This window comes from Rhinolophus ferrumequinum, chromosome 23 (genome assembly GCF_004115265.2).
Source record: "Rhinolophus ferrumequinum isolate MPI-CBG mRhiFer1 chromosome 23, mRhiFer1_v1.p, whole genome shotgun sequence".
Lineage (NCBI taxonomy): Eukaryota > Metazoa > Chordata > Mammalia > Chiroptera > Rhinolophidae > Rhinolophus > Rhinolophus ferrumequinum.
Window position 1 is genome coordinate 21987917 of NC_046306.1, and position 25058 is coordinate 22012974.

Consider the following 25058-nt stretch of genomic DNA (forward strand, 5'->3'; position numbering starts at 1 on the left):
CGTGGGAAACCCTAAGTATCCATCAATAAGAGCCTGGTTAAATTAGATAGGACTTATCCACACAGTGAAACACTATGCCCCTGTGAGAAGAGCTAGCAAGTCTGTAAATGCTGATAGGGAGAGAGCTCCAACATAGACTGCTAAGTGAAAAGGCAAGATGGTGTAAATAGTGTAAACAGTGTATGTCCATCGTTAAAAAAAAAAAAAAAGGGGGGGGAGAAAGAAATCTAATAGGCCATTCTAGAGTGGCCCTGACAGCACAAGTGTTCTCACCTGCTCCTAACCAGCAAGTGACTTTGGGTAACACCTTTGCAACCCCCATATCCCCTCTTACAAAAAAACAAGGATAAGAATGAAGTCCTCCCTGCGGAGTTACTGAGAGGATTAAAGGAGAAAAAAACATGGAAATGGCCAGCACCTCTCTCAGAGTGAAAACTCAAAGACATGTTAGTTAAAATAGAAAATCATTTTCCTTATGACAGGATTGGAACAAAGATCATTTACCTTTTTTAAAATCCCTTTAAAAATGTATTCTGTAATAAATTCAAATTTACAAAAAGGTTGCAAGAGTAATACAAAGAATACCTGTATAATCTTTACCCAGAGTCACCAATTGTTAACATGTACCATATTTACACTACCCCCTCATTTTTTTCTTGAACCATTTTATCCCCCTTTACTTAAATAAGTTCAGCATGTATTTATTAAGAACAAAGACATCCTCTTATATATCAAGTACAATGATCAAATTCAGGAATTGAACATTGATACAATATTCCTGTCTAGGCTATAGTTGTGTTCAAATTTCATTAATTGTCCCATTATCTTTTTTTTCTTGTGGTGAAAAAAAAATAACTCCACATAACATAAAATTTACCATCATAACCATTTCTAAATGTAGAGTTCAGTAAAGTATATTCACATTGTTGCGCCCATATCTTTTATAGCAATTGTTTACCGTCATCCGGGGTCACACATTGCATTTAGTTAGCTTGTCTGCTTAAATTTATTTTAATCTGGAAAAATTCCCCATTCTTCCTTTGTTGATGACTTTTATGACATAGATGTTTTAAAGAGTCTAAGCCAACTGTAATTTTGCATTTTTGTTACGTGCTTTTATAATAAAGGAGCTAATATTGAATGTATGATTAGGATAATCATATGGAAACATGAAAATATCCATCGTAATTTTTTCCCAGATTTTAGTAAAAGAGGACCTGGAGTTTGTCCCTTCTGTTAAAATGCCCTTGGGTAACATGAAGGATCCTTCTGTATCTCGACTGTTTATTTCAATGTCAATCTCCTAGTTGTGAGACTGTACTATAGCTTTGCAGGATGGGATCTGTGCATCGAGAGAAACTGAGTAATGGGGACAGGGATCTCTCTGTATGATTTCTTACAACTGTAATGGAATCTACAATTATCTCAAAATAAAAAGTTTAAATTTTTAAAAATGCCCTTTGGCATTTCAGAGCATGAAGGGTCAACCTTTCTCCTACAGAGAACCTGGCCCCTTGGGGAAATTCCCAGCGGGAATCCTTGTGCCTGAGAAAGGACTTAATGAACTCCTTTCACTTGCAGGGGTTGGGGGAAGGGGCCTCCTTTGCTTTCTACAGGGACATTTTAAAATGAATGAAGGGAGTAAGGTCCCTCATTAGGGCTGAAATGGGAGCTGCTGGGGGCGGGGGTCTCTAGAAGGGAGGCCTGGCCCCAGGTCTGCATTTCCTGCTACAAAGTTATCACATTAACAGTAATCACCACTTCTTCTTTCATCCAACGGTGAATTGTAAAGGAGAACATTGGAAAGACAATTTTTATCTATTGCCTTTGTTCGTTGCCAAGTTCTTAATAAAATTTAAAATTTGTAAAGGCCTAAATAGGCAACCATGGGGATTAGAAATGGGCATTATTATATTCTCGTTCAGTAGAATATTATGCTGCATTTTATGACAATGTTTTTGTAGCATTTATAATTGAAGCCAAGAATGGTGTCTGAGATTTTAAGGATTTCTTTTAGAGTACTTGGAATACCACTTGGGCATGTGGGTTGTTGGAGAGCAGGGTCAATCCGCTGCCAGGTCTCTGTTCAGGCTGAAATTCTTATTTCTGGATGTTCTCAGATCAGTTATCATCTAGCCTCTCCGTACCTTGAAAATTTGTCCATCCTGGTGCTATTTTGAACCCAGAAACTCTGAACATAATATATCCCTTGACCCTTCTAGGAATTTCTCCAAAAGAAAAAAAAAATCAAATGTGGAAAAAGAGTTATGTACAGGGATGCTTTTTACCATGTTCTTTTTATAAGATTGAAAAAAAAAATAACAAGCATTTTACTGAGCACTTACCATGGGCCAGTTGTTGTGCTAAGTGTTTTACAAGCAATGTCTCATTGCATCTTTTCAAGTAGGTTCTCGTATTGTCTCCATTTTTACGATAGAAAAAAGAAATGGAGGCACAGAATGGTTAGTGATTTGCCAGAAACAACATAATTAGTTAAGTGGGGGAGACAAATGTGTAAAGGACAGCAATAACACAATGTGATAAACATTAAAATAGAAATAATATGAGCAACAATAGGTAGGCAATGCAAAATATTAACATTACACACGTGTGTATTTGGACGTTTAAAAGAAAGCCCAGCACATGATAGGCATTTAAAAATGGTTATTATTTGTACCTCAAACTTGAATGTGCCCAGGAATCACCTGGAGATCTTGTTAAAAACGAACGTGGATCTTGAAACAGCAGGTCTAGGGTAGGCCTGAAAGTCTGCATTTGTAACAAGCTCTCAGGTAATGTCTTCACTGCTGGTCCAAGGATCAGAGTTTAATAGTTTAGGATAGCCCCGAATATGTAAAAACAAAACCAAATCAAGAAACCCCAATGACCTGTTGTGTAGAAAAAGACTGGAAGACAATAGTTACTTTCTCACTGCAGTGTTGGGCTGCACTTTCCAGTGAATTTCTTTCCCTTTCTCTATTTTCTGTCACATAGGCTAATTAAATTCCACAAATATTTATTAAGTGCCACAGCACCCGTCACTGTAGGAACAGAAATAAAGGAAATGCAGTGGTTTCCTCAAGGATGTTAAAAAAAAAAAAAGGTGAAATAATTTAAAAGAACACTGTCAATGGGTGCATTTTCTTTGTATATAAATTATACCTCAACAAATATAACACTTAAAGATATGAATAAATATAATGCACTGACAGAGATCTTTTTTAAAAGGTTAAAAATATTTTAAAATAAAAATTCCTGGATGGTGAGTCAGGGGGTGTGAGTTCAGTCCATGTCTGTCAGTGACCCAAAGGTTTACTCTCTTCCAGGTACCTCGGACTTGGACAAGTGCCCTATACACATTCTCAAAGCCCTTTGTACTTCTTGGCATCAGTTAATTTCACTCACATGAATTTCACATATGTATGTCTGCCTTCCTGACTAAACTCCCTTCTCCCAGGCCAGGCACTGCATCTGGTTTTGTCACTGGTGTCCCAACACTTGTCATGCATGGCATCTGCCCCGCAGTAGGCACTCAATATTATCTGTTGAATGAATGCATGAATGAAATAATGACTAAAGGGGAGGAGCTTGGCCTCTGGGTAGAAGACATTCTGTTCATACCCTTCCAGAAGGGATTTTTATGTTAAGGGTAGAGAAGAGCACCTGTCCGAGAAAGCCAGCCCGCCCTCCCCATAACTCCCTGACCCCAGGTTTCAAGGCATCCCCGTCATATCCTCAAGGCTGGGCACAGGGATAGGTACAGCTCTAGGTTGGGGACCAGGTTCTAGATTGCAGTTTTCTCATCTGTCCAATGGGGATCAGGGTAATACTTACCTGGGGAATTCAAGGGGTCCTTTGGAAGAGAGCATAGGGTTAAAGTGTTTCAGGGGCTGCGGTGATTATCACTGTCCCAATAATCTTCCCTCATTGACCTGACCACTGCCCTCCCTGGCACTGTCACAGCACTTGCACTTCATTGAGTCACTTTCCTCCACTGCAGAGGTTCTCAAAGTGTGGTCCCTGGGAAGTCGTTGGAAACGCAAATTCTCGGGGCTCCACTCCAGGCCTTTCTAATCAGATACTCTGAGGGTGGGGCCCACCAATAGGCCTTGAAGCAATCTCCCCAGGAGATGCTGATGCAAACCCAAGTTGGAGACCTAGTGCTCCACTTTGATGTAAGCCCTCCCAGGGACATTCGGCCTGCTGCTGTTCACTTCTCTATCCCCAGGTATCCAGTAGGCATGCAAGAGGTATCTGCTGAATGCGTAATAAAGACGATAATGATAGCAGCTAGCGATTCATTGAGGATCTCCTGTGTGTCAGGCTATGTTCTAAACGTTTTAGGATAAGCCACCCAGGAGTTCATTTTAAGGAGAGTGAAACGGGCTCAGAAAAGCCAAGCTGCGCCCAGGAGTCGGCAGGCGGGAGAACCCATGGGGAATCCGGCGTTTGACCGCTGTGCTCCGCAGGGACTTAACACTGGGCCCAGCGGCTGCTGTGCACGCGGCTCCGCCAGGGCGCCGGGCCCCGCGCACGGGGCCTGCGTGTGTCCGGGTGTCCGCCAGGGAGCCCCGCCTTCATAGCCCGGACTCCGCGCGTGTCCGCGGCTACACGAGGGTGCCCCGCCCCACACTCTAGCCGGCCGTGGGAGGAGCGCAGCGACGGCTGGGCGGCCCGTGGCGAAAGTGCGGCTGCGGAAGCGCAGCGAGGCGGGCAGCGGCCGAGGAGGAAGCAGGGGGAGGCGGCAGGAGCTGCGGGGCCGGGAGGACGCCATGGGCCGCCTGCACTGCACGCAGGACCCGGTACCCGAGGCTGTGGGCGGCGACATGCAGCAGCTGAACCAGCTGGGCGCACAGGTGGGCTCGGAGGCTGCGGAGCCAGGGCCCGAGGTGGTGCCGGAAGGGCTGAGGCGGGTCCTGGAGGGTTAGGCCGAGGGCCGAGCAGCGTCCGGTATGCGTTATGGCGTTAGGGGGATGCAGGGAGGGGCTGATGGAGATTGGGCTCTGCGGAGAGCTTGGGGGGCCGGGGGGTGTCGGGAAGCCTAAGGGCAAGCTGAGGGGTCTCGGGGGTTTGGGGACCCAGAGATGGGACTGGGGGACTTCCGGGAACGAGTAGAGTCTGACGGGTCTCAGAAGGGGGACAGAGGGGAGTTTTGACGAGGCTGAAGGGAGTTTGGGGGGCCAGGGAGGGACTGAGACGTGTAGTAGTAGGGAGGCCAAAAGGGTTTGGGGAGACTGAGGCGGGTCCTAGCATCCCGAGGGGATCGAGGGGAGCCTGGAGTGGGGGCAGGTAATGCGGGGGTCGGATGTGAGAGTCGGTAATAGCCAGGTCAGAGAGGGGCTCTGTGAACCTGAGGGCAGGGTCTGGGGCGACGCTAGTGATGACATCCACCCCACCCCCCCTTTAGGGAAATGCCTGGTAGTGCGCAAAGAAAGAAACCGTGTATACTCTACACACTGTAGGGCCTGGCTTTGATGGTGGTGGAGCAGACAAAGCCGGTTTGTCCCATTTCAGACCACGGGTGTCAACCTTGGAGGCTTCCTGTTCCTGTGCTGGTTGGGATGCTCCTTTCATGCCACCAAAGCAGGCAAAATAGATTTAAGTGACACTTCTCACCACCACTGCACAGGTGCATTTCTTTCCCTCCTGGTTGTCATTTCCCAGGAGGTGGGGGCCTTTTCTTTCATCTCCCACAACTTAAAACAGTAAGCCTCTCCCACAACTTACTGTTTTCTCATAAAGTAATGGTGACCGTAATTGCAATGCCTGTCATGTTCTCAGGCTGCTGTGTCCAATAGAAATAAATTGCAAGCTATAAGTCTAATTTTCAATTTTCTAGCAGCCACATTTAAAAATGAAAAAGAAACAAGAAATTAATTTTTATGTTTTCTTTAATCCACTGTATCAAAATATCCTTTCAACTTGTAATCCATATAAAAATATCAATGAGATACTTTACTTTTGGTACTAAGTTTACTGATTCTGGTGTGTATTTTACTTTTATAGCGTATCTCAAATGAGACTAGCCCTTTTCAAGTGCTCAATAGTTGCATGTGGCTAGTGACCACTGTACTGGACAGCACAGTTCTAAGTGCTTTTCTGTGTATTAACTCGTTGAGTCCTTGCAACCACTCTACAAGGTAGGTACTATTATTCGCATTTTGCAGATGAGGAATCTGAATCACAGATTCAGATTCAATAAAAATAGCTGGTTACCTACAAGTAGCTGTCATTTATTGAGTATGCACTATGTGCCAGGCATTATTTTAGGTGCTGCATGAGTAACAACCCTAAAACTTAGGTGCTATTTATTCCCATTTTACAGATAAGAAAAATGGTTCAGGGAACTAAACAGACCTGTTTAAAGTCAGACAGCCCGGAAGTGGTAGAGCCAGGAGGAATTCAGGACCGGATGTCTGACTTAAGATCCTAAGGAATTAAAACACACTAGAGTGGAGATTTGTGGAAGATCTCCTGACCCAGGTAGCTTAGCTTTTACTTCTTTATGTGTTGGCGTTTTCTGGAAGACTTCCATTTAGAGAATAAAAAGGGTATTACTGCAAACAAACTTTAAGCATATACCTGAAACTAATATAATATTGTGTGCCTACTATAATAATAGTAATAATAATAATAATAAAACCTTTAAGATAGGATTGTATGATCCTTAATGTTACCTCCAACTTGGAAGTCATGGAAAATATAAACCACTTCAAGATCAGAGTTTGACTCATTTTCTAATCTTGAAATATACTCTAAACCTCTACCTTTGTGTTTTGTTTTTATTTAAACTTTTATTTGTTTAAGTGTGTTTTTCCTGGACCCATCAGCTCCGAGTCAAGTAGTTGTTTCCATCTAGTTGTAGAGGGCACAGCTCACAGTGGCCTATGTGGGGATTGAACCAGCAACCTTGTTGTTAAGAGCACCACGCTCTGACCAACTGAGCTAACCCGCCGCCCCTACCTTTGTTTTTAATACAGAAAGCTTTTTCCTGACAAGCAATTTACCAGAATCCTTTGGGCCATTTTCTCCCCTTTTGCTAGGTGATCAAACCTCCCCAAGTACCAACTCTATTAGCTGAATTTATTTTGAAGTCTGAGGCCCACGCCTCAAAGAGAAAAATAATCATTGTATTAATGTTGGCATCACCATTTATTGCTCATTCAGTGGATATTTATCTGAATGCCTACTATACACCAACTAGCCACTAAATCCAGTAACGTGTACAGTCTTAATGGATATGGCCTATCTGCTAGGGCAGATCAGAAAATGGAAACAAAATACAGTATTACGTGTATCTGCATGTGCTATCTGATGTCCTAGGTAATGTGGAGCCTTGAAAATAGGTGAGATTAAAAAATAATCACTTTTAGAATGGTTATGAGAGAGGAAATTCAGAAATATATAAAGAAGAAAAATAATGGTCTATAATCCTCTCACCTAACTATAAATGAAAGCAATACACACACATTAGAAAATTCAAACAGTATCCAAAGGTATAAAATTAAAACACCTATTTCTTCTGGCCCAGAAATCAGCATTTTAATAGTTTTTTGTGTATCTATAGGGAAAAAAAAGTCTGCATCAGCCATCATATTTAGGTATCCTTTAAACATTTTTTTTACATAAATGGATCTACCGTAATTTATCGCACCACTCCCCTATTAATAGATACTTAAGTTGCTTTCAGTGTTTTGTTTTTTTTCAATGAACAGTGCTGTCAACGAACTGTTTTGTGTGAATGCGTCTGGGTTTACCTTTTTGAACATACCTGAAGGGTCTACTTGCAATGGAATTACTAGGTCAAGGGGTATGATCATTTAAAAATTAGATACAGATTGCCAAATTGCCCTCCAGAAATGTCGCCCTAGTCTCTCCTCTCATCAGCAGTACGTGAGCATATCTGTTTCCTTGTGCTTTCACGAGCACTGATGTCATCGTACTTTTATTTTTGAAGATCTGATAAATGGAAAAATGGTATCTCCTTGGTTTACTGATTCACATTTCTCTAGTCTGGAATGATTTTGAGCATCTTTTCTTACGTTTACTAGTAAGAAGAGTTAAGATTTTGATTTCACAAATAGTTGGGCAGGTGAGACAACTATGCAAGTATAAAGGCAACGAATGGGGGAAAGTGTGCAGGGAATTTTTATTCAACAAATACTTACTGTGCCCTTAACAATAATTAAGGTGCTGTGACCATACAAAGCCATACAAGGAACCTTCTCTGCTAAGACTTGTTCCTGTTCCTTATCAAGATTGAAAATTCTAAGTGCCCCCAGGTGAGGTTCCAAGAGGGAAACTCAGAAATTAAGAATCTGAGTAGGTCCCTTTCATGATGGGAGTGGCCTAGTATCTTGGCCTGGGCTTTGAAGGACAAAGAAGATTTGGGAAAGCAGAGATAGGGATGAGGTTCTGTAACAAACTACTGACCAGATTAGCTTGAGGCCCCTCTTGAGAAGAGAGGTGGGGGATGAGCTCTCACAAGGAGGTTAAGCCTGAATGCAAAGCTGGGGCCTGGAAATGCAAAAGCCGTTGGAGGGCTTCTTAGCCGCCCCATTATTTTAAAGGCCTTAGGTGGCAAAGGAAATGCAGTTGGCCAAAGCTGGGACAGTTCCACAGATTTGCAGCAAAAAACAAACAAAAGGTAAAGAAAGAAAACCTCACAAATAGTTTGAGGACACATTCTCAAGCCAGTCCTGACTGACTGTTCCCGTTTTTACTACTATGTAGAACCAGAAGTTAGGCCAGGCTAAATACTGCATAAAGACAACGCCTGGATCAGCATTGGTTAAAATGTTTCCGGGGGATATTGGTGAAGTTTTGAGAAGGCAGACACTTCTATGCCGTTGGCTGGTGGGAGTGTAAATCTACGCAACTTTTTTGCAACATTTTCTCAGAACTTAAAATGCATATATCCTTTGACCTAGGATACATTTTAAGAATTTATCTTATAGACATATGTCCCAAAGAACTATGTGGGAGGATATTCATTGCAGCATTGTTCATAGTAACACCAACAAAATACACACTAATGTTCATCTCTAGGAGGATAAATTATGCTAACTATACAGTCGAATGCCATGCAATTGTGACTTATATCTGCTCACTTGATTGATCTCTGTTAACAAATTGAGTTTAAAAAGGCAAGGTGCAGGAAGTGGGTTCAGTATAATCCCATTTGTATTTCAAAGAAATTAAATGAAGATAAAATGATAGGAAAGCAACAGAGGTAGTTAGCAATAACGGCCTGTGGGGAGTGAGACTGAGGTGGGGGCCTGAGGGAGAGAGAGACATTTTATTTTATAATCTCTTATGCTGGTTGCATCTTTTCAAAACTTTGCCCTTATATTAGTTTTAAATTTTCAAAGACTAGTTTTAAAACAATACATTTTAGAATAATGTGCCAGGGGGTTGTATGGAGTTTAGTGGGTCATAGCAAAAGGGGTGGGTGCGTTTGACAATCACATTACATGTACAACTTTGGGGACTTTGAGCTAAAGTATCTGCATGTCATGTTTTTTAATGTATTGCTTCAGAAAGGTGGATCAAATGATATAGTGACTCAATGGCCATGATAATTGCTACCATTTGTTTAGCCTCTAGCCTGGCACTATGCTAGAGGCTTTGCATATCCCACCTTTAGTATGTTCTGGATGCTATGTATTATTGCTTTTATTTTCCCTATGGGGACTGAGACACAGAGAGGCGAAGTGACCTCCCCAAGGTCACTTGGGTGGTAGTAGCAAAACACTGTTCACATCTGGGTCTTTTAAGCTCTTATGTCCTGGCTCTCCCCACTGTGCCACACACTATCCATTGGGAGGAAACATGGGAAAGTAATGATACAAGTCTCAATCTGCTTGGGCTGCCATAACAAAACACCCAGATTGGGCGGCTTTAACAACAGAAATTTATTTCTCACAGTTCTGGAGGCTGGTAAATCCAGATCAAGGTGCCAACAGATTTAGTTCCTGGTGAGAGCTCTCTTCCTGGCTTGCAGTTGGCTACCTTCTCATGTGTCTCACATGACATGTGTCTCAGAGCGGAAGCTCTGGTGGGGTCTCTTCCAAGGGCACCAGTCTTATGGGATTAGGGTGCCACCTTTATGACCCCATTTAACCTTTGTTACTTCCTCATAGGCTCTATCTCCAAATACAGTAATAAATTCAAAATATAAATTTTGGGGGACACAAACATAACAATACAATACCAATAAAGAGAAGATACACAAAATACACAAAAGAATAAGAGACTGTCCTAATACAATGTATAATAAAGTGTTAAACTTTACTACAACTGGGGGTGCCAAAAAAAAATGTATGCAAGTGGACACTTTGGTCACCGTTGCTCAAGCAGTAGTTCGCCGTAATCAGAAGTGTCTGGATGCTGATGGTAACCACTTTGAGCACCTCTTGTAATTGCAGAAGTCAAACCTGACTTGCATTCATCTTTTGTTATCGGTACATATTGAGTATTACAATTTTAATGCAGTTTTCCTTTCTTAAAATGTGTATACATTTTTTTGGCACCCTCTATATATCTCCCAAGTATCCCATTAAAACATCCAAGTTTTCCAGACAATATAGTGACACAGATACATTGACACTGGTGGTGGGTATTATGAATATTTGTAACTTTAAGATGATCAAAACAGGTGTGAACACCTGTGTGTTATTCTTTTCTTTCTTAAGGGTCTATGGTTGGATGGGATGTAGGAACACTGAGAAGGAGTAGAATTTTACTGATGTTCTGTGTTATTTTCTTCACAGCAGTTCTCAGCCCTGACAGATGTGCTTTTTCACTTCCTCACTGAGCCAAAAGAGGTAAAGTATTTTGTGATAAGGAGAGTTCCCCAGTGTGAGTCCCTAGTCCTGAGATGCTTAAAAAGTGAAGGCCCGGTGTGTGCTGTTCCCTCTCTGCAGGTGGAAAGGTTTCTGGCTCAGCTGTCTGAATTTGCCACCACCAATCAGATGAGTCTTGGCCCCCTCAGAAGCATTGTGAAAAGCCTCCTCCTGGTTCCAAATGGTGAGTAGCCTCCCTCAGCAGCTGAGGTCAGAGACATTAGTTAAACATTCCCTCAGTCCACAGAGTCGACAGGCGTGCTCTGGGCACTGAGCCAGAGCGTTCAGTAGTGAACCAGACGTAGGCGGGACTCCCAGTCTAGGGAGGAAGCCAGGTAAATAGATAACCCCAGTAGAGTATAATAGGTGTGTAGTTCCAAGTGCAGCCTGCATCCCGGCTTCAGTCTCCAAACTGTTATCTGGTCCTCCACGAAAAGCACAGAAATTGAGAGTAAGCATTTAGAAACTTTTATAGCAATCTGACAGTCTCTTGAACCTAATCATTTTTTTTTTAAATGGGGCTTGGGGTGGCCAGGTTAGCTCAGTTGGTTAGAGTGTGGTGGTGCTGGTGGCACGAAGGTTTCCGGTTCGATCCCTGCATGGGCCACTGTGAGCTGCACCCAACTTAAAAAAAATAATAATAAAAAAATGGGGCTTGTATTTTTTTTCACGTGATTAAAATATACGTAACATAAACTTCATTATTTTAACTATTTGGGGTTGGTAGTTTGTATGTGTTTTTTCATTTCCTGTTTCTAGGAATTAATTTTCATTGTATTTTACAAAAATATTTGTCCACGATGGATTGAAAATTAAAAAGATTGGTCTTTCACCACAGATGGTGGGAGAAACAGAGTTTGCCTAGAGCAGTTTTCTGGCAGGAATTTTCTAGCCAGGAGGGATGTGATCACAAAGGTTGCGCCGTAGGGGTGTCCGTCATAGCACTGTTTATGATAAAGAAAAATTAGAAACAATCAAATTGCGAGGTAGCTAGAGATTGGTGTAAAGAACCGGGGTCCATTTTCACCAGGGGACATCCTGGTGGTCAAGAATTCACAGTTCTGAGTTAGATGGACTTGGGTGTGAATCCCAGTCTGTCACTTGATAAGTAGTGTGACTTTGGCCAGGTACCCATCTCTCCCAACCTCTAGCCACAACCCCTCCTTAGCAGTGCCCGACCCCCATCTCAGCTTTTGTGTGTGTGGTGTGTGTTGGGGGGGCTTGTTTTGAAGATTAATTGAGATAATGTAAATAAAATGCCTAGCACAGTATCTCAGTAAAAGATTGCTCTCATTTTCCAAATTATGGAGTAACTTTAAAAGATGCTGTTGAAGAAAATGTAACGATACAGAAAACCTTTCACAATACACTGTTTAATAAATAAAAATAGTAATTTACAAAACTTTCTATCACAGTCCTGCTTTTGTAAAAAAAAGAAAGAAAGAAAAAGAAAAAAGAAGAAAGAATGTTAACTGTGGCTATATCTGGGTGGTAGGACTGTAGGCTGTTATAATTTGTTTATTTTTGTCTATGTATTGTCTAAAAGTTGCTATAGAATTCATTTGGCAATTTAATTAAAACTTCGTTTTATTTAAAGAGAGAAGTGACATTTGAACCCAGTCTTAAAGAATGAATAAATGTCGACCAGGCTGAGAGGAGATAAAACAGCGTTCCTGATGTATACGCTTTGAAAATCTGTGATAAGCTCATCTTCCCAAGATTTCAACCCAACAGTGCACTAAAAGTTGGGGGCTTAATTTGTTTGTTCCTGTCCGGTGCCTTCCCGTTTCCTAGTCCAGATGCTGTGCTTGGCTCTGTCCTGTGCTCCAGAGGCTCTGGGAGTTTGAATCAGAACATCCCTGAGGTTTCCATCTGTGAAATTTTATGGTCCTGTTTATGTGATTCTTGCATTCTTTGCCCTCATGGCAAATTAAAGGCATGTGAACCACCAGGCTGGATGGGAACTTGCAGTCTTCTTAACATAGGAATAAATTTTCATCGCAGACTTGACGCCGTGCAGAGCTATGGCGAGTCAAAGGCTGAAATTCCCTTTCACTGTCATCCCACTCTTTTCTCTAGAGATAATCACAATAAGTGTGGTGTACGTCCTTTTGTATTTTTTACATACACTGACAGACATACACATGTACATTCATGTAGTTTTCTTTTTCATCAATGGTCGTGAACCACAGAATTGCTCTGCAGCTTGCATTTTTTCATCCCTAGTACATCATGGAGACTTCGTGACATCAGCTTTATTCTTCTGACGACTACACTGTACCTTGGACTGAAAGTATCTTCTTTCAGTTAATCCATTTCCCATTGCTGGCCATTTGGGTGCTACCGTTTCACTCTTAGAAACAATGCCCCGGTGAACATCCGTAGGACAGTTGTGTACTCACCATATGTGAGCATTTCTGTAGGAGAGGTGCCCAGAGTGCAGAGCCAGCAGCCTTTATCCTCATGGTCTAGCCTATACCTGTGGGAATGGGTTTGTCTGCAGGTGGAGACCTGTCTTCCCAACAGTGTTGTGGACACTGATTTTCAGGAGACCTCTGTCTGGTGTCCCTGCCTCCATTCTTTCCTGTCCTTCTCATCTCTGCTCCCCACCCCGCTCCATCTCGTCAGGCTGCCTTTAGCCCTTCCCCACCCCTGGGCCCCAGCCCCTGTGCTGCCTCTTCTGAAAGCCTTCCTAAGCCACTTCAGTCCGCAGGGGCCTGCCTTTCTCTCAGCAGCCAAGATACAATTGTTTTTATCTGCAGCTCTCATTTTGAACCATAATCATTTACTTTTCCATTGTTTATACTGCTTTGTATTTGTCTTATCTCGTGGCTCTAGTAGATAGCTAGTTCTTGAAGTCAGGGGTGGGTTTTGTACCACATTCTGAAGCCAGGGTTACAAGTAAATTGATGCCATAGAGCAAGTGCCTAGTACATGCCGGGTGAGGTGAACTGAATTTGGGAGATCCTGTGACCCTCCCAGGGAATGTCGGGTGTACATTTTTCAAGCAGGATGATTATCAGCGTCTATAGAAGGTCATTTTCCATAGATGCAGAGAACATGGAGGAACTCATAGCATACCAATCCAGACATGGGCTTTGCAGATTCACTGGATTTGAATGTTGGTCACATCACCTAATGTACTCATTTGACCTTGGACAACCAGCCTCTTGGAGGCTCAATTTCTTATCTGAAAAATGGAGTAGTAATAAGAGCAGTTTATGGTGGTGACATTGGGAATAAATGAGTTAATATATGTAAAACACTTAATACAATACGGTGCCTGCTAAACTGTTGATAGTTTAGTTTCAGCCCCAGGCCTCCTTATCAAATCAGGAGCATTTGAATTCACCTCTTCACTATTTAATGCCCCAACGCTTTTCAAGCTTTTCAAGTTCTAGAACTGAAGTCTCAGGTTCACTGTACTTCTCAGTTAACTCTCAACAGTTTCTGTTTATTTTACTGTTTATTTTGTTTCGTTGTTTTTTTTTTCTTCTCATGCAATCTGACTTTTCTCTTCCTACAGAGTTTTCCTGCTTGAATTCTCCATTTCTTCTAGAGCGTCGCCTAAGCATCTGACATTGTAGCTTGTAAATCTCTGGGGCCTCTTCCTCATCCCTTGGCCTTGTGTGTCATTTTCCTTCCAGTCCCAGAGGCTGCTTGTCCCAGAGCAAGTTCTTGGCCCTTCAGGCCTTGTTGCAGCAGTAACATCTCCACCTCTGTTTTCCCGTCCTGATTCCAGTTTGCCCTGGAGTACACTTCTACAGTACAGCTTGGAACTTGCTGCTCTTCTCAACTATTTACTTTACATAATGAAGTCTGTAATCCTTAATTTAGCATTGAAGGCCTTTTCCAATCTAATCTGAAATGTAAGACTCGCCCTCATCTTCTTCCACATTCCTCATCCTGGTCCTGCCTCATCGCAGAAGCATAGCTTATTAGAGCTAAAGGGGACTCAAGAACCCTCCAGATCAGTCTTGGAGATTCGCACACATTAACATATCTCATCTCTGAAAAATCCTGCAGTAAAGAAACCTGCTTAACCAGTATCTGTGAAACAGTTAATCATGGAACCCGTGTTTTTTTTTCTTTTTTTTGGCAGGGGAGAGTCAGGTAAAAGCTTTGTAAAGTGCTGATCTAGTCTACTCTTTGTCTTGCAGATAAAGAAATAGAGTCCTAACAGAAGGGAAGTGACTTGCTTTAGATCTTACAGTGGAAAAGCCGGTGCTAGAACTCCCCTTGATTGGCTTAAAGCCCAATGGATTTTTTTTTTTTATGATTTTCTTTTACTGTTTAGGATGTAATTCTTAAAAACACCTGGCTTCAATCATTATCATCCCATGGCCAAATTGTTTCATCTATACACCATCCACTTCTCATTGCTTTCCAAACTGGATTATTTTAAAGCAAGTCTAAATCTCTCAGACATCATATCATGATGAATGAATGAACTAAATACCTGGTGATGTATCGCTAAAAAATAAAGACTTTTTCAAACCCTTATCAAACTACAATGCCATAATCATATCTAAAATTAAAATACGCAGTCAGTGTTCAGATTTCTCCCTTGTTTCATGCATTTTATTTGTGTATAGTTGGCCCTCACATTGCGTTTGGTTGCTGGATGGCTCTTGCTTACTTGTCACTATGGCTACTTAACAGCCTTGAGACCTTGAGCCAAGTCACTTAACCTCTTTTAGGGAGAAAGCAGAGCTAATACCATGTTTCCCCGAAAATAAGACCGGGTTTTATATTAAGTTTTGCTCCGAAAGACACATTAGGACATATTCAGGGGATGTCATCCTGAAAAATCATGCTAGGGCTTATTTTCCGGTTAGGTCTTATTTTCGGGGAAACATGGTATTAGTAGCTCATACACTGTTATTAGAACAGAGAAGGATAATAAATGTGAAGTGCTCATTTCACTAAGTGGTATCTGTACCACTGCTAATATGGATTGTCATTATCATTATGAGTTGTCTTCCGTACAGGATTACAGATAACTTGGCTGTAGGGTCACTTTGTAAGCCTGTTTTTATTTTAATACTTAGCAAGATGTCTGGTCCTTATGGGTGCTCACTAACTGACCTTTAAGAAAAAAGTTTTTAAAGAAAAAATGATGGACTTTATAAACCATCCCAGATGGTTACCTGTGTTTAAAGAAGGACATTCTCAAATTTCACCAAATGACGTGTTCTGGTGATTCCAGCCCCGGAGTTTACAGTTTTCTGTCTGGTATGTGGTCTAGGCTGCAGGTCTGTTCTGTGCTTAGGACAAAGGACTCACCAAAGGAAAATGTAAAAAGGAAGTAGAGAGCTATAGGCAACAATACTGGATTATAAATTTCAAAATTGCTAAGAGACTGGATGTGAAACGTTCTCTTTACAAAAAAGAAATGATAGTTATGTGACAGAGGCGTTAGCTGACATTATAGAGGTAATCATATCACAATATATAAATGTATTAAATCGATACCTTAAACTTCCACAATGTTACATGTCAATTCTATCTCAATAAAAATAAATGGATGGATGGGTGTGTGGATGGAAGGAAGGAAGGAAGGAAGGAAGGAAAGAAGGAAGGAAAGGAGGGATTAAGGTCTTGAGGCTGAGCATGATGCAAATATATTTTTTAAGGAAGGAAGGAGGGCGAGGGAGAGAAGGGAAGGAGTTAGTTAAAGGCTTGGGGCCTAGCATGATGCAGATATATTTTTAAGTATGGCTCCTGCCTATGGTAACAGCAGGATGGAGAGTTTGCATTTTGGTCCCTGTGGATGGGAGCCTTTGTTGTCAGTCACTGTCAGGACATTGCCTGGTATTGGTTCCCTGGGGCAGCATCTCAGAATGACCTGATATAGAAAGAGCTTGGGTTTGGGGACCCTCTGGCCTATAAGCTCCTTGTCTTTGCCACTCGCCAGCTGTTGTGGCCCTGGGCAATTTATTTAACTTTTTTTTTTTTAAGTAACATTTACTTTTTTAATTATAGAAAAGTACAAGGACGCACATGGGTCACAATTTTACCATCTTCACATGAAAAAAAAACCCTAGATGCAACTAGGAAAGTTTTAAATGACAGAAAGAAAGAAAAGTCCTACCCAGTCCCTTTCTCCACAGATATCCACTCTTAAGTTGTCTGTGGATATGTTCAGGAAAAAAATGTATCTTACATCTGCAAACATAGCTATTAGATAAGGATATAATTAAAGCTATAAATAAGGATATATATGTGTGTGTATATATATGTATATATACTCATGCACACATATAGTATTCACATACACACATATATAGTATGCTCGCTTTATTATGCAAAAGGGGTCATAATCCTACTGTGCAGACTGTTCCTTTTCTTCATTTAATTATATTTGCAAATTGGCACATTGAGAGCTACCTCATGTTTTGTTTTTTTTTTAAGGAGGGCGCAGCTCACAGTGGCCCATGCGGGGATCGAACCGGCAACCTTGGTGTTTATTTTATTTTTGGGTTTTTTTGGGGGGGAATATTGGGGAACTGTTTTTCCAGGACCCATCAGCTCCAAGTCAAGTCGTCCTTTTTTTTTTTTTTTTCAATCTAATTGTGGGGTCATTTTCAATCTAGTTGTGGAGGGCGCAGCTCAGCTCCAAGTCAAGCCATTGTTTTTCATTCTAGTTGTGAAGGGCACAGCTCAATGGCCCATGTGTGAATCGAACCGGCGCCCTGGGTGTTATGCGCACTGTGCTCTAACCAACTGAGCCAACTGGCTGCTCCAACCTTGGTGTTATTAGCACCACGCTCTAACCAACTGAGCTAACTGGTCACCCCAACCTCATTCTTTTTAAAGGCTGCTAACATTCCATTGTACGGATTCTTTCAGCATGTTTTTATTGAGTGCCAACCAATAAAGAGAGCCAGACCTTTTCTAGGAGCTTGAGGCAGAGCAGTGTGCAAAACAGACCAAATCCTTTCTCTCATGGAACTGATATTCTACTAGTGGAAAAATTGGCAATGGGTATATAATGTAAAGCTGGGTAATTATAAATACAAGCAGAAAAGAAGCAGTGTAAGGGGGCAAGTGAAGAGCAGCGCCACTTGAAATAGAGCCATCAGGGAGCCTTGCGGAGGTGAGATCCAAGCAGAGGCCGAAATTAAGTGAGGGAATGAGCTGTGCTCCGATTTGAGGAAGAGTGTTCCCAGCAGAGGGAACTGCAAGGGCAAGTGCCCGGTGGTAGGAACCTGCCTGGGATATTATAGGGAAAGCTGAGTAAGCAAGGGAAAGAGCTTAGGGGTTCTGGGGGAGGCCAGATCGTGCAGGGCATTGTAAGCTTTGGATTTTATTGTAAGTACGACCAGAACTATCAGAGGGTTTTGAACAGAGGAGAGACACGTGGTCTGACTTAAGTTTTAACAAAATCACCTTGACATCCAGGCTGTTGTGTGGATGCACCGAAAGCAGCCCATTGTCCCTAACTTGAATCTCTACTGACATTGTTAAAAAGCTTCCCGCATTATCTCAGTGTATTTTGGGGGCATAGCTGTTGTGCGAATTCTTGGCAATTGTTGACTATGTGCCTTTTCCAGATATTCTCCCCCAAAAGTTTGATCTTTAGTTTCCTGGTAAATTAAAGATTTCAATAATCCCACTTCAGAGTACTTTGGGATCATCAAGCGAAATGTCGGGTTTGAACTGGGTATTCACAAAGGAGCTGTACGTGTGATAGTTATGAGTTAATTGGATTGGCTAGGAAGTGGCCTCCTTCTTGAAGGGCCTTTATGGCCAAGATTTCCTGGGGTCTTGCCTTTTTTATTTCCCTGTGGCTTCCTTGCTCCGTCTGATTTTGGAGATAAAAGATTTCCTCCCTTTGTTTACATGGTTTATTTTACAGGGGACAACAGCCTTTAGGACTGTTTTTCTGGAGTAAGATGGGGGTGGAGACTTGGGTTTAGGGCATTACTTCTGGGCTCTCCCTGGATATGTGGTAGATGTCTTCCGACTCTTTAATTAGTCCTCTTCTGGAAGACTTTAAGAAGTGGAAAATTTGAAAGCGGTTGCCACATTGTGACTCGTGCAGTAGCCTGCAGGTTAGACATTGAGAAGCCCAGATCGCTGGCAACACTATGTTTTCAGGAATTGGAGCTGTAGGCAGAGCAAAGCAGCCCCCACAGCTGTGTGTTCCAGGGCTGAGAGGAAGGTTTGATGGTCCCCTTGGAAGCGACGTGTGCATTGTAAGAGGCCAAACTGTGTAGACCATCTGGATGTACCTCCTGAAAGCTGATTTTCTAGGGCAGCGCTGTCCAGTAGAACTTTCTATGTAGATGGAATTGGTCTGTATAATCTGCACTGTTCAGTACTGTGGCCACTGGACCCATGTGGCTGTGGAGCACTTGAAACAGCTAGTGCAACTGAGGAACTGAATTCAGAATTTTATTTAATTTTAATAAATTTAAGTAACCACACGTTTAGTGGTTACGTATTACACGGTGCAGTTGTAGGCTGTTGCACCTATGCCCAGCCTGACATTGAGCTTCCCCCACTTTGCTCCAGGAATCTGTGGCCTTATTCTTTCCTCAGATCAAGTACTCCCATCCTCAAGTCCACAAAGCCCTTTCTTCTGTTTGCAGGGATGTGTGTGTGTATGTGTGCGTGTGTGTGTGTGTTGTGTTGTACGACAAACGAAATGGGCTTGTCTTGTTCTCCACTTGTCTCAGACGTGCCTTTCCTCCCCGGCTAGACTGAGATCCTCACGCAACTAGCTGAGTTTTTGCGTATTCCTTTTGTCATCTATGTCGTATAGATTGTGCCCGTTAAATACTTACTGCCAACGGATTAATTGATTTGCCCTTCTTAACTAATTTCTCTCGTGTCCCAGGTGCCTTGAAGAGGAGTCTCACAGCCGAGCAGGTCCAGGCTGATTTCATAACTCTGGGTAGGTCATCGCCAAGGTTGCTCAGGGTGACAGGCCTTGAGACTCTTTATTATATTAACGTCTCCCTATATTCTCTTATAGGTCTTAGTGAAGAGAAAGCCACTTACTTTTCTGAAAAGGTATCATAATTCCTCTTTACCAAGGTTAATTAAGATTGCTTGCTTTTATTTCATGAAAAGAAACAAATGGAATTTGCTGATTAAGGAAAAACCGTCAATCATTATGTGTCACTTCCGCAGCTTAATGTTTTTCATTTGGATTCTTGCAAATGACACACATCCAGCTTTTAAGCAGCACTATTTAGTGCATCTCTAATTTTTGTGCATTTTTTAGTGCATCCTTCTGATTTGACTAATATAAATGCCATACAGTTGTTCCAACCTGGATTAAACCTTGGAATGAAAGAAAACATTTATCTTGTTTTCTGCACCTCCATCTGCCTCCATCCCCCCATCTGTGCATATAGGCCCAGCCCTTGGATTTGCATTCTTCCTACTGTCTGTATAAATAAGGAAACATTGCTGTGTTGGGGGTGCAAGGAATAGGGGGGATTCTTCCCATAGTTACGACTTTGGCTTTTTGCTTTTGTTCCAGTGGAAGCAGAATGCCCCCACCCTTGCTCGATGGGCCATAGGTCAGACTCTGATGATTAACCAGCTTATAGATATGGAGTGGAAATTTGGAGGTAACTAGAGCCAGTCGCGGGTCCTCGGGGTGATGTTGCGTTGGGCTATAGAGGCTGTTAGAGAACTTCAATGCGAAAGAGGTGTCCTTGGTCCTCAAAGACTGTTGGGGCCAGCAGCTGCTTCTGTGTTGCTGTCCACATTCGGCAGCTGTTTCTATCCATGGCTCTCGCGATAAGTTGACTTCCGGAAAAGCACATTTTGCTGTCCTTATTCTCACCCCTACATGGCTTCTGCTGCATATCCTGCACAAGTGGGATCTTCAGAGTGAGTTCCCAACCGGCCACTTACTAGTTTTATCTTTTGTGTCATAGTGACATCTGGGAGCAGCGAACTGGAAAAAGTGGGAAGTATTTTTTTACAAGTAAGTCTTCTCCTGATCCTTGAAAATGAGTAGATTTTTTGACTTGGTAAAAATTATTAAATCTACATTGGGTTTCTTTAAATATCCATTTTAATGGATGTTCCACTGACTATAGCTCAGAGCATTGTGGTCAGCTAAAGGCATGGTCACTAACATGCTTATTTTCAGATCAACAGGATCTAGGTATTCTTAAAAGTTTGATCGTTCCTGTGATCATGGGAATTGTTAGACGTTTTGGTGGTGGACAGTCCAGACTGCTCCTGTGTAACTGTCAAGTTAGAGACTGGATGCTTTGATGTTTAAGTGAAAGTTCAGGTTTCAAGAATTTCTTTGCCCAATTGTCATTTTAATTTAAATTTTTTATTTCTTTTTTTTAAATCAGTTAAAGTTGGTGGTTAAGAAAGGAAATCAAACTGAAAATTTGTACATAGGTGAGTCCAAATTCCCATTTGAAACTTTTCACTTTTTCTATGTTCTCTTCACTCAGTGGGCTCCTGTAGCCCACCGCAAGTCATTTCTTCCAGAAAAAAGTCATTACTGAGCTGTGTTATAACCACTGCCTTTCCTCTCATAAAAGTTGGTACAAGGATCATTAATAAGCCTTCGGCAGGTTGGAGACCCCACAGTTGAAGAGCCTTTTTGAAAAAGGGAAAATGCGGGGGGGGGGGAGTTGGGGGGGAAGAATGGCAAAGATTGAAGAGCAAGACGCTCTTGCTGTAGATGTCACCTTGAAATCCTGAGTAATGCCCTTTCATCTCTCTGCTGTGGAGTTAGGCCATTTTAAGCGCCCTCCCCTCCTTTTTTATCAAGCCGAGAACTTTCCCATATTCAAGGCTGTCAGTTTTTTTTTTTTTATATATTATTATGATCAATTACCCATCAAGAGCTGCTTGGATGTTGTAAGCCAAGAAAGAAAAAAAAAATGTCTCTGGGTGGAAATTAATTTTCTTGGATGCTTCTGTGGAGTTGGCAACATTTACCTGAAGCTGAATTTTCTCCCCCCAGAATTAACCTTGCCTCAGTTCTACAGCTTCCTGCACGAGATGGAGCGAGTCAGAACCAGCATGGAGTGTTTGAGCTGATTTCTGTCGCCTTGCATCTCCACCTTCCCCTCTTCCCTGCCTCCTCTTCACTGGGTCACTGCTCTGAGGGGCACCTCACTCACTGATTTGGCCCTGCTTGCCTCTTGGGAGCCCAGGTGCAAAGGTTTCTGAAAAACAACAGGATTAAGTACTTAAGAGCCCTACGCCATTACCTGTAAACTCTTTGTTAAGGGAACCTCCACCACCTGTCTCCCAGGACACTTGTTAGATATTCAAACAGACTATTGCCTCTCAGATTCAGGGAGGAAATAAGCTGAGTCACCACCCCCCCATTTAAAGTTCCAGAGTAAATACACGCTGATCACCCTCCCCCACAGAAAGCGAGGGCTTGTTTATGGCTGGGGAAGAGGCGGACTCTATGAATGACACACGTGGGGCGTCCACAACAGATTTCTGTATTCTATGGTCGTGACTGTATTGCATTGCTAATCAGTTCTTAGTGGGGCATCTATGTATAAATACATGCTTGGTCTACTCTGAAAAGAACCAAGGCTAAACTCTGCCTTCATTTCCGGTTTTGCCCTGTTGTGTTTTAAGGAGGCGGGCCTTTGATGCTGTTTTAGCCTGTTTTGATTCAAGCTGACCACCTCTGTGGGTTAGATGATGAATAAAAAACGGCTCTGAAGAAAAGGTCTGCATCCAGTTGTCTTTATGAAAGAGTCATTTGCCTTTCAGAGGGCTAATGCTCTGATCTTCAAAAATTATCTCCCTGGTTTTGGTGAAGGCTCTGTGTGTCTTCAGTGAAATTAGCTGTGGCTGGAAGTTGGAATTTGTAATTCAAGGGAAGCTCAGGTTAAAAACATGAAAAGCCGAGCTTCGCAGTCCTTTGCTTTCAGATGACCTTAGCCCCCACCCTAGCATGCGACTTCTCCTACCTCTTCCTGCTACCTCAGAAAGTTTTAAAATGTTTAAATAGATTCAAAAGATACAGTGTTAAGTAATTCCTTCTCATCCCCATTTCTTAGTTACCTAGTTATCCTCCCCAAGGCAACCACTGTTACTACCGTATTTCCCCGAAAATAAGACCTAGCTGGACAGTCAGCTCTAAGACCCTGTTTTATTTTACTATTATATAAGACCGGGTATAATATAATGTAACATATAATAATAATATAATATAATGTATATAATATAATATTGGGTCTTATGTAATATAAGACCCAGTCTTATATTAATTTTTGCTCCAAAAGACACATTAGAGCTGCTGGTCCGGCGAGGTCTTATGTTCGGGGAAACACGGTCATTTATTCTGTGTTCTTCTGGAGGTGTTTCATATGCATATGCATAGAGTTTTGATTTTTTTCCCCCCACACAAATGGTAGTGTACTGCACACATAGCGTCCTGCACCTTGCTTTTCCTACTTAACTTGGACATCATTCCACATCAGATCAGAGAGAGCAGCCTCATTCTTTGTAACAAATGTACCATGTGTCTTCCAATGAATGATTTATTTAGCCGGTTTCCTACTGATAGGTGTTTCAGTTGTTTCTATTCTTTTTCTCTTAAAAGCAATGGTGCAACTGAATATTTTTGTATGTATGTCGTTTTGCATGCATGGAAGTACATTTATAAGGTAAATGTATGGATATAGAATAGTTGGGTCAAAGAATATATGCATTTATCAAAGAATTTTAAAAAATAAATAGGTCCCTCTGCCCTGTTTCCCATTCACTCAGTCCCCATACGATTAGTTTCTTAGGTACCTTTCCAGGGTTTTTTCCCCCCACGTATAAGCAGTAGGAATTAAAATTTTTACTCTTGGGGTGGCCAGTTAGCTCAGTTGGTTAGAGCGTGGTGCTAATAACTCCAAGGTTGCTGGTTTAATCCCTGTATGGGCCACTGTGAGCTGTGCCCTCCTTAAAAAAAAAATCTGAAAAAAAAAAAATTTTTTTTTTTACTCTTTTTGGTTGTTGTTTACACAGATGATTATACACGCTACACATAATATATCTTGGAAATCTTTCCATATCAATATATAGAATCTGCATCCCTTTCAGTGGCTGCAGCATATTCAGATATGCGGATAGGTCATAACCAGCATTGCAATTTTCATAAATAATGCCGGTATTAGGGTTCTCCAGAGAACAGAACAAACACATGCACGTGTGCATGCACGCATGTGGAGAAAGAGATTTATTTTAAAGGATTAGTTCACAGCATTTTGGAGGCTTGGTAAATTCAAAATCTGAGTGGAGGCCCACAGGCCAGAGACCCCGGGAGGAGTTGCAGATACAGTCCAAAGGCAGTCTGCAGGCAGAATCCCTTCCTGCTGGGGAAGGCCAGGGAGTTAGTCTTTGTTCTATTTAAGACTTTGACCTGATTAAATGGGGCCCACCCACATTATGGAGAATCTGCTTTACTCTGATATGAAAGTCCACCAATTTAAATGTTAATTTCATCCAAAAAAAACACTTTCACAGAAACATCCGGAATAATACTTGACCAAATATCTGGGTTTAGTGGCCCACCTGATTAACCATCCCAGTGCCGAGCTGACCTCTACAGAGATTGTCCAATTTATGCAAGATTACTGCCCACAAGTACCAAAGGAGAGCAAATCGGTGCCTTTGGACAAAGCATCCAAGAATGTCCATGAGGTTTCTGAGGGCCTCATGTGCCTGAAACCATTAGAATCTAGCGTAAAAAGAATTCACAGAATGTCAGAACACGAAGGCACCTAAAATATAATCTAGTTAAAGCCACTCATGTTATACGTGAGGAAATGGAGGCCTGGAGACTGAAACTGTGGTCACTGACCAGAGGTCAGTTCTGCCCTGTAAGTTGTGGAGGCTACTCGGTTCAGAAATGGGATCCTGAGAGACCTGAAGGAGATTCAGCTCAGCAGACCATCCAGGGCTGGTCCCAGTCAGAGTTCTCTGTAAGACCTGCACCCAGCTGGCCCCTGGACAGATTCCTACCCAGGAACCCCTTGTACTACCTAATTCAGGCCTTCCTGCTCCCCCTGGACCAGAGCAGTAGCTTCCTGATGGTCCCTCCCCTAGTCTTCAACCTCACAGCTTCTACAATCCAGCCTGTTTCTTGAGGAGCATTCTGATGGGTAAGTCTCATGTCAGCTGACAGATCCAAATACTCATGGCTCTACGTAGTGTCCACGGTAAGGTCCAAAGTTGGCACACTAAGCCCCACAGTCTGGCCCTGCC

The 25058-nt window shown here is 42.2% G+C and overlaps 1 protein-coding gene across 2 annotated transcripts; it reads left to right on the forward strand.

The window, feature by feature from the left end:
• Positions 1-4603: 4603 nt before the first annotated feature.
• On the forward strand, positions 4604-22526 carry COMMD7 (COMM domain containing 7). Of its 2 annotated transcripts, none has more exons than XM_033095336.1 (9): positions 4604-4856; positions 10776-10826; positions 10926-11028; positions 19690-19746; positions 19828-19865; positions 20341-20431; positions 20744-20793; positions 21176-21224; positions 21799-22526. In XM_033095336.1, the coding sequence occupies exons 1-9, from the start codon at positions 4773-4775 to the stop codon at positions 21873-21875; spliced, it is 600 nt and encodes a 199-aa protein (XP_032951227.1). In that variant the 5' UTR covers positions 4604-4772; the 3' UTR covers positions 21876-22526. The 2 variants fall into 2 exon arrangements, with proteins under 2 accessions (XP_032951227.1, XP_032951226.1); XM_033095335.1 differs by having other exon boundaries at positions 4630-4856; positions 10773-10826.
• The last annotated feature ends 2532 nt before the right edge of the window (positions 22527-25058 follow it).

Bases quoted from the DNA above. Each gene is read 5' to 3' on its own strand.
- COMMD7 (XM_033095335.1), top strand. From the start codon at position 4,773: ATGGGCCGCCTGCACTGCACGCAGGACCCGGTACCCGAGGCTGTGGGC. The intron at 19,747-19,827 runs GTAGGTCATCGC...ATTCTCTTATAG, and splicing joins GGCTGATTTCATAACTCTGG to GTCTTAGTGAAGAGAAAGCC. The intron at 20,432-20,743 runs GTAACTAGAGCC...TTTGTGTCATAG, and splicing joins TATGGAGTGGAAATTTGGAG to TGACATCTGGGAGCAGCGAA.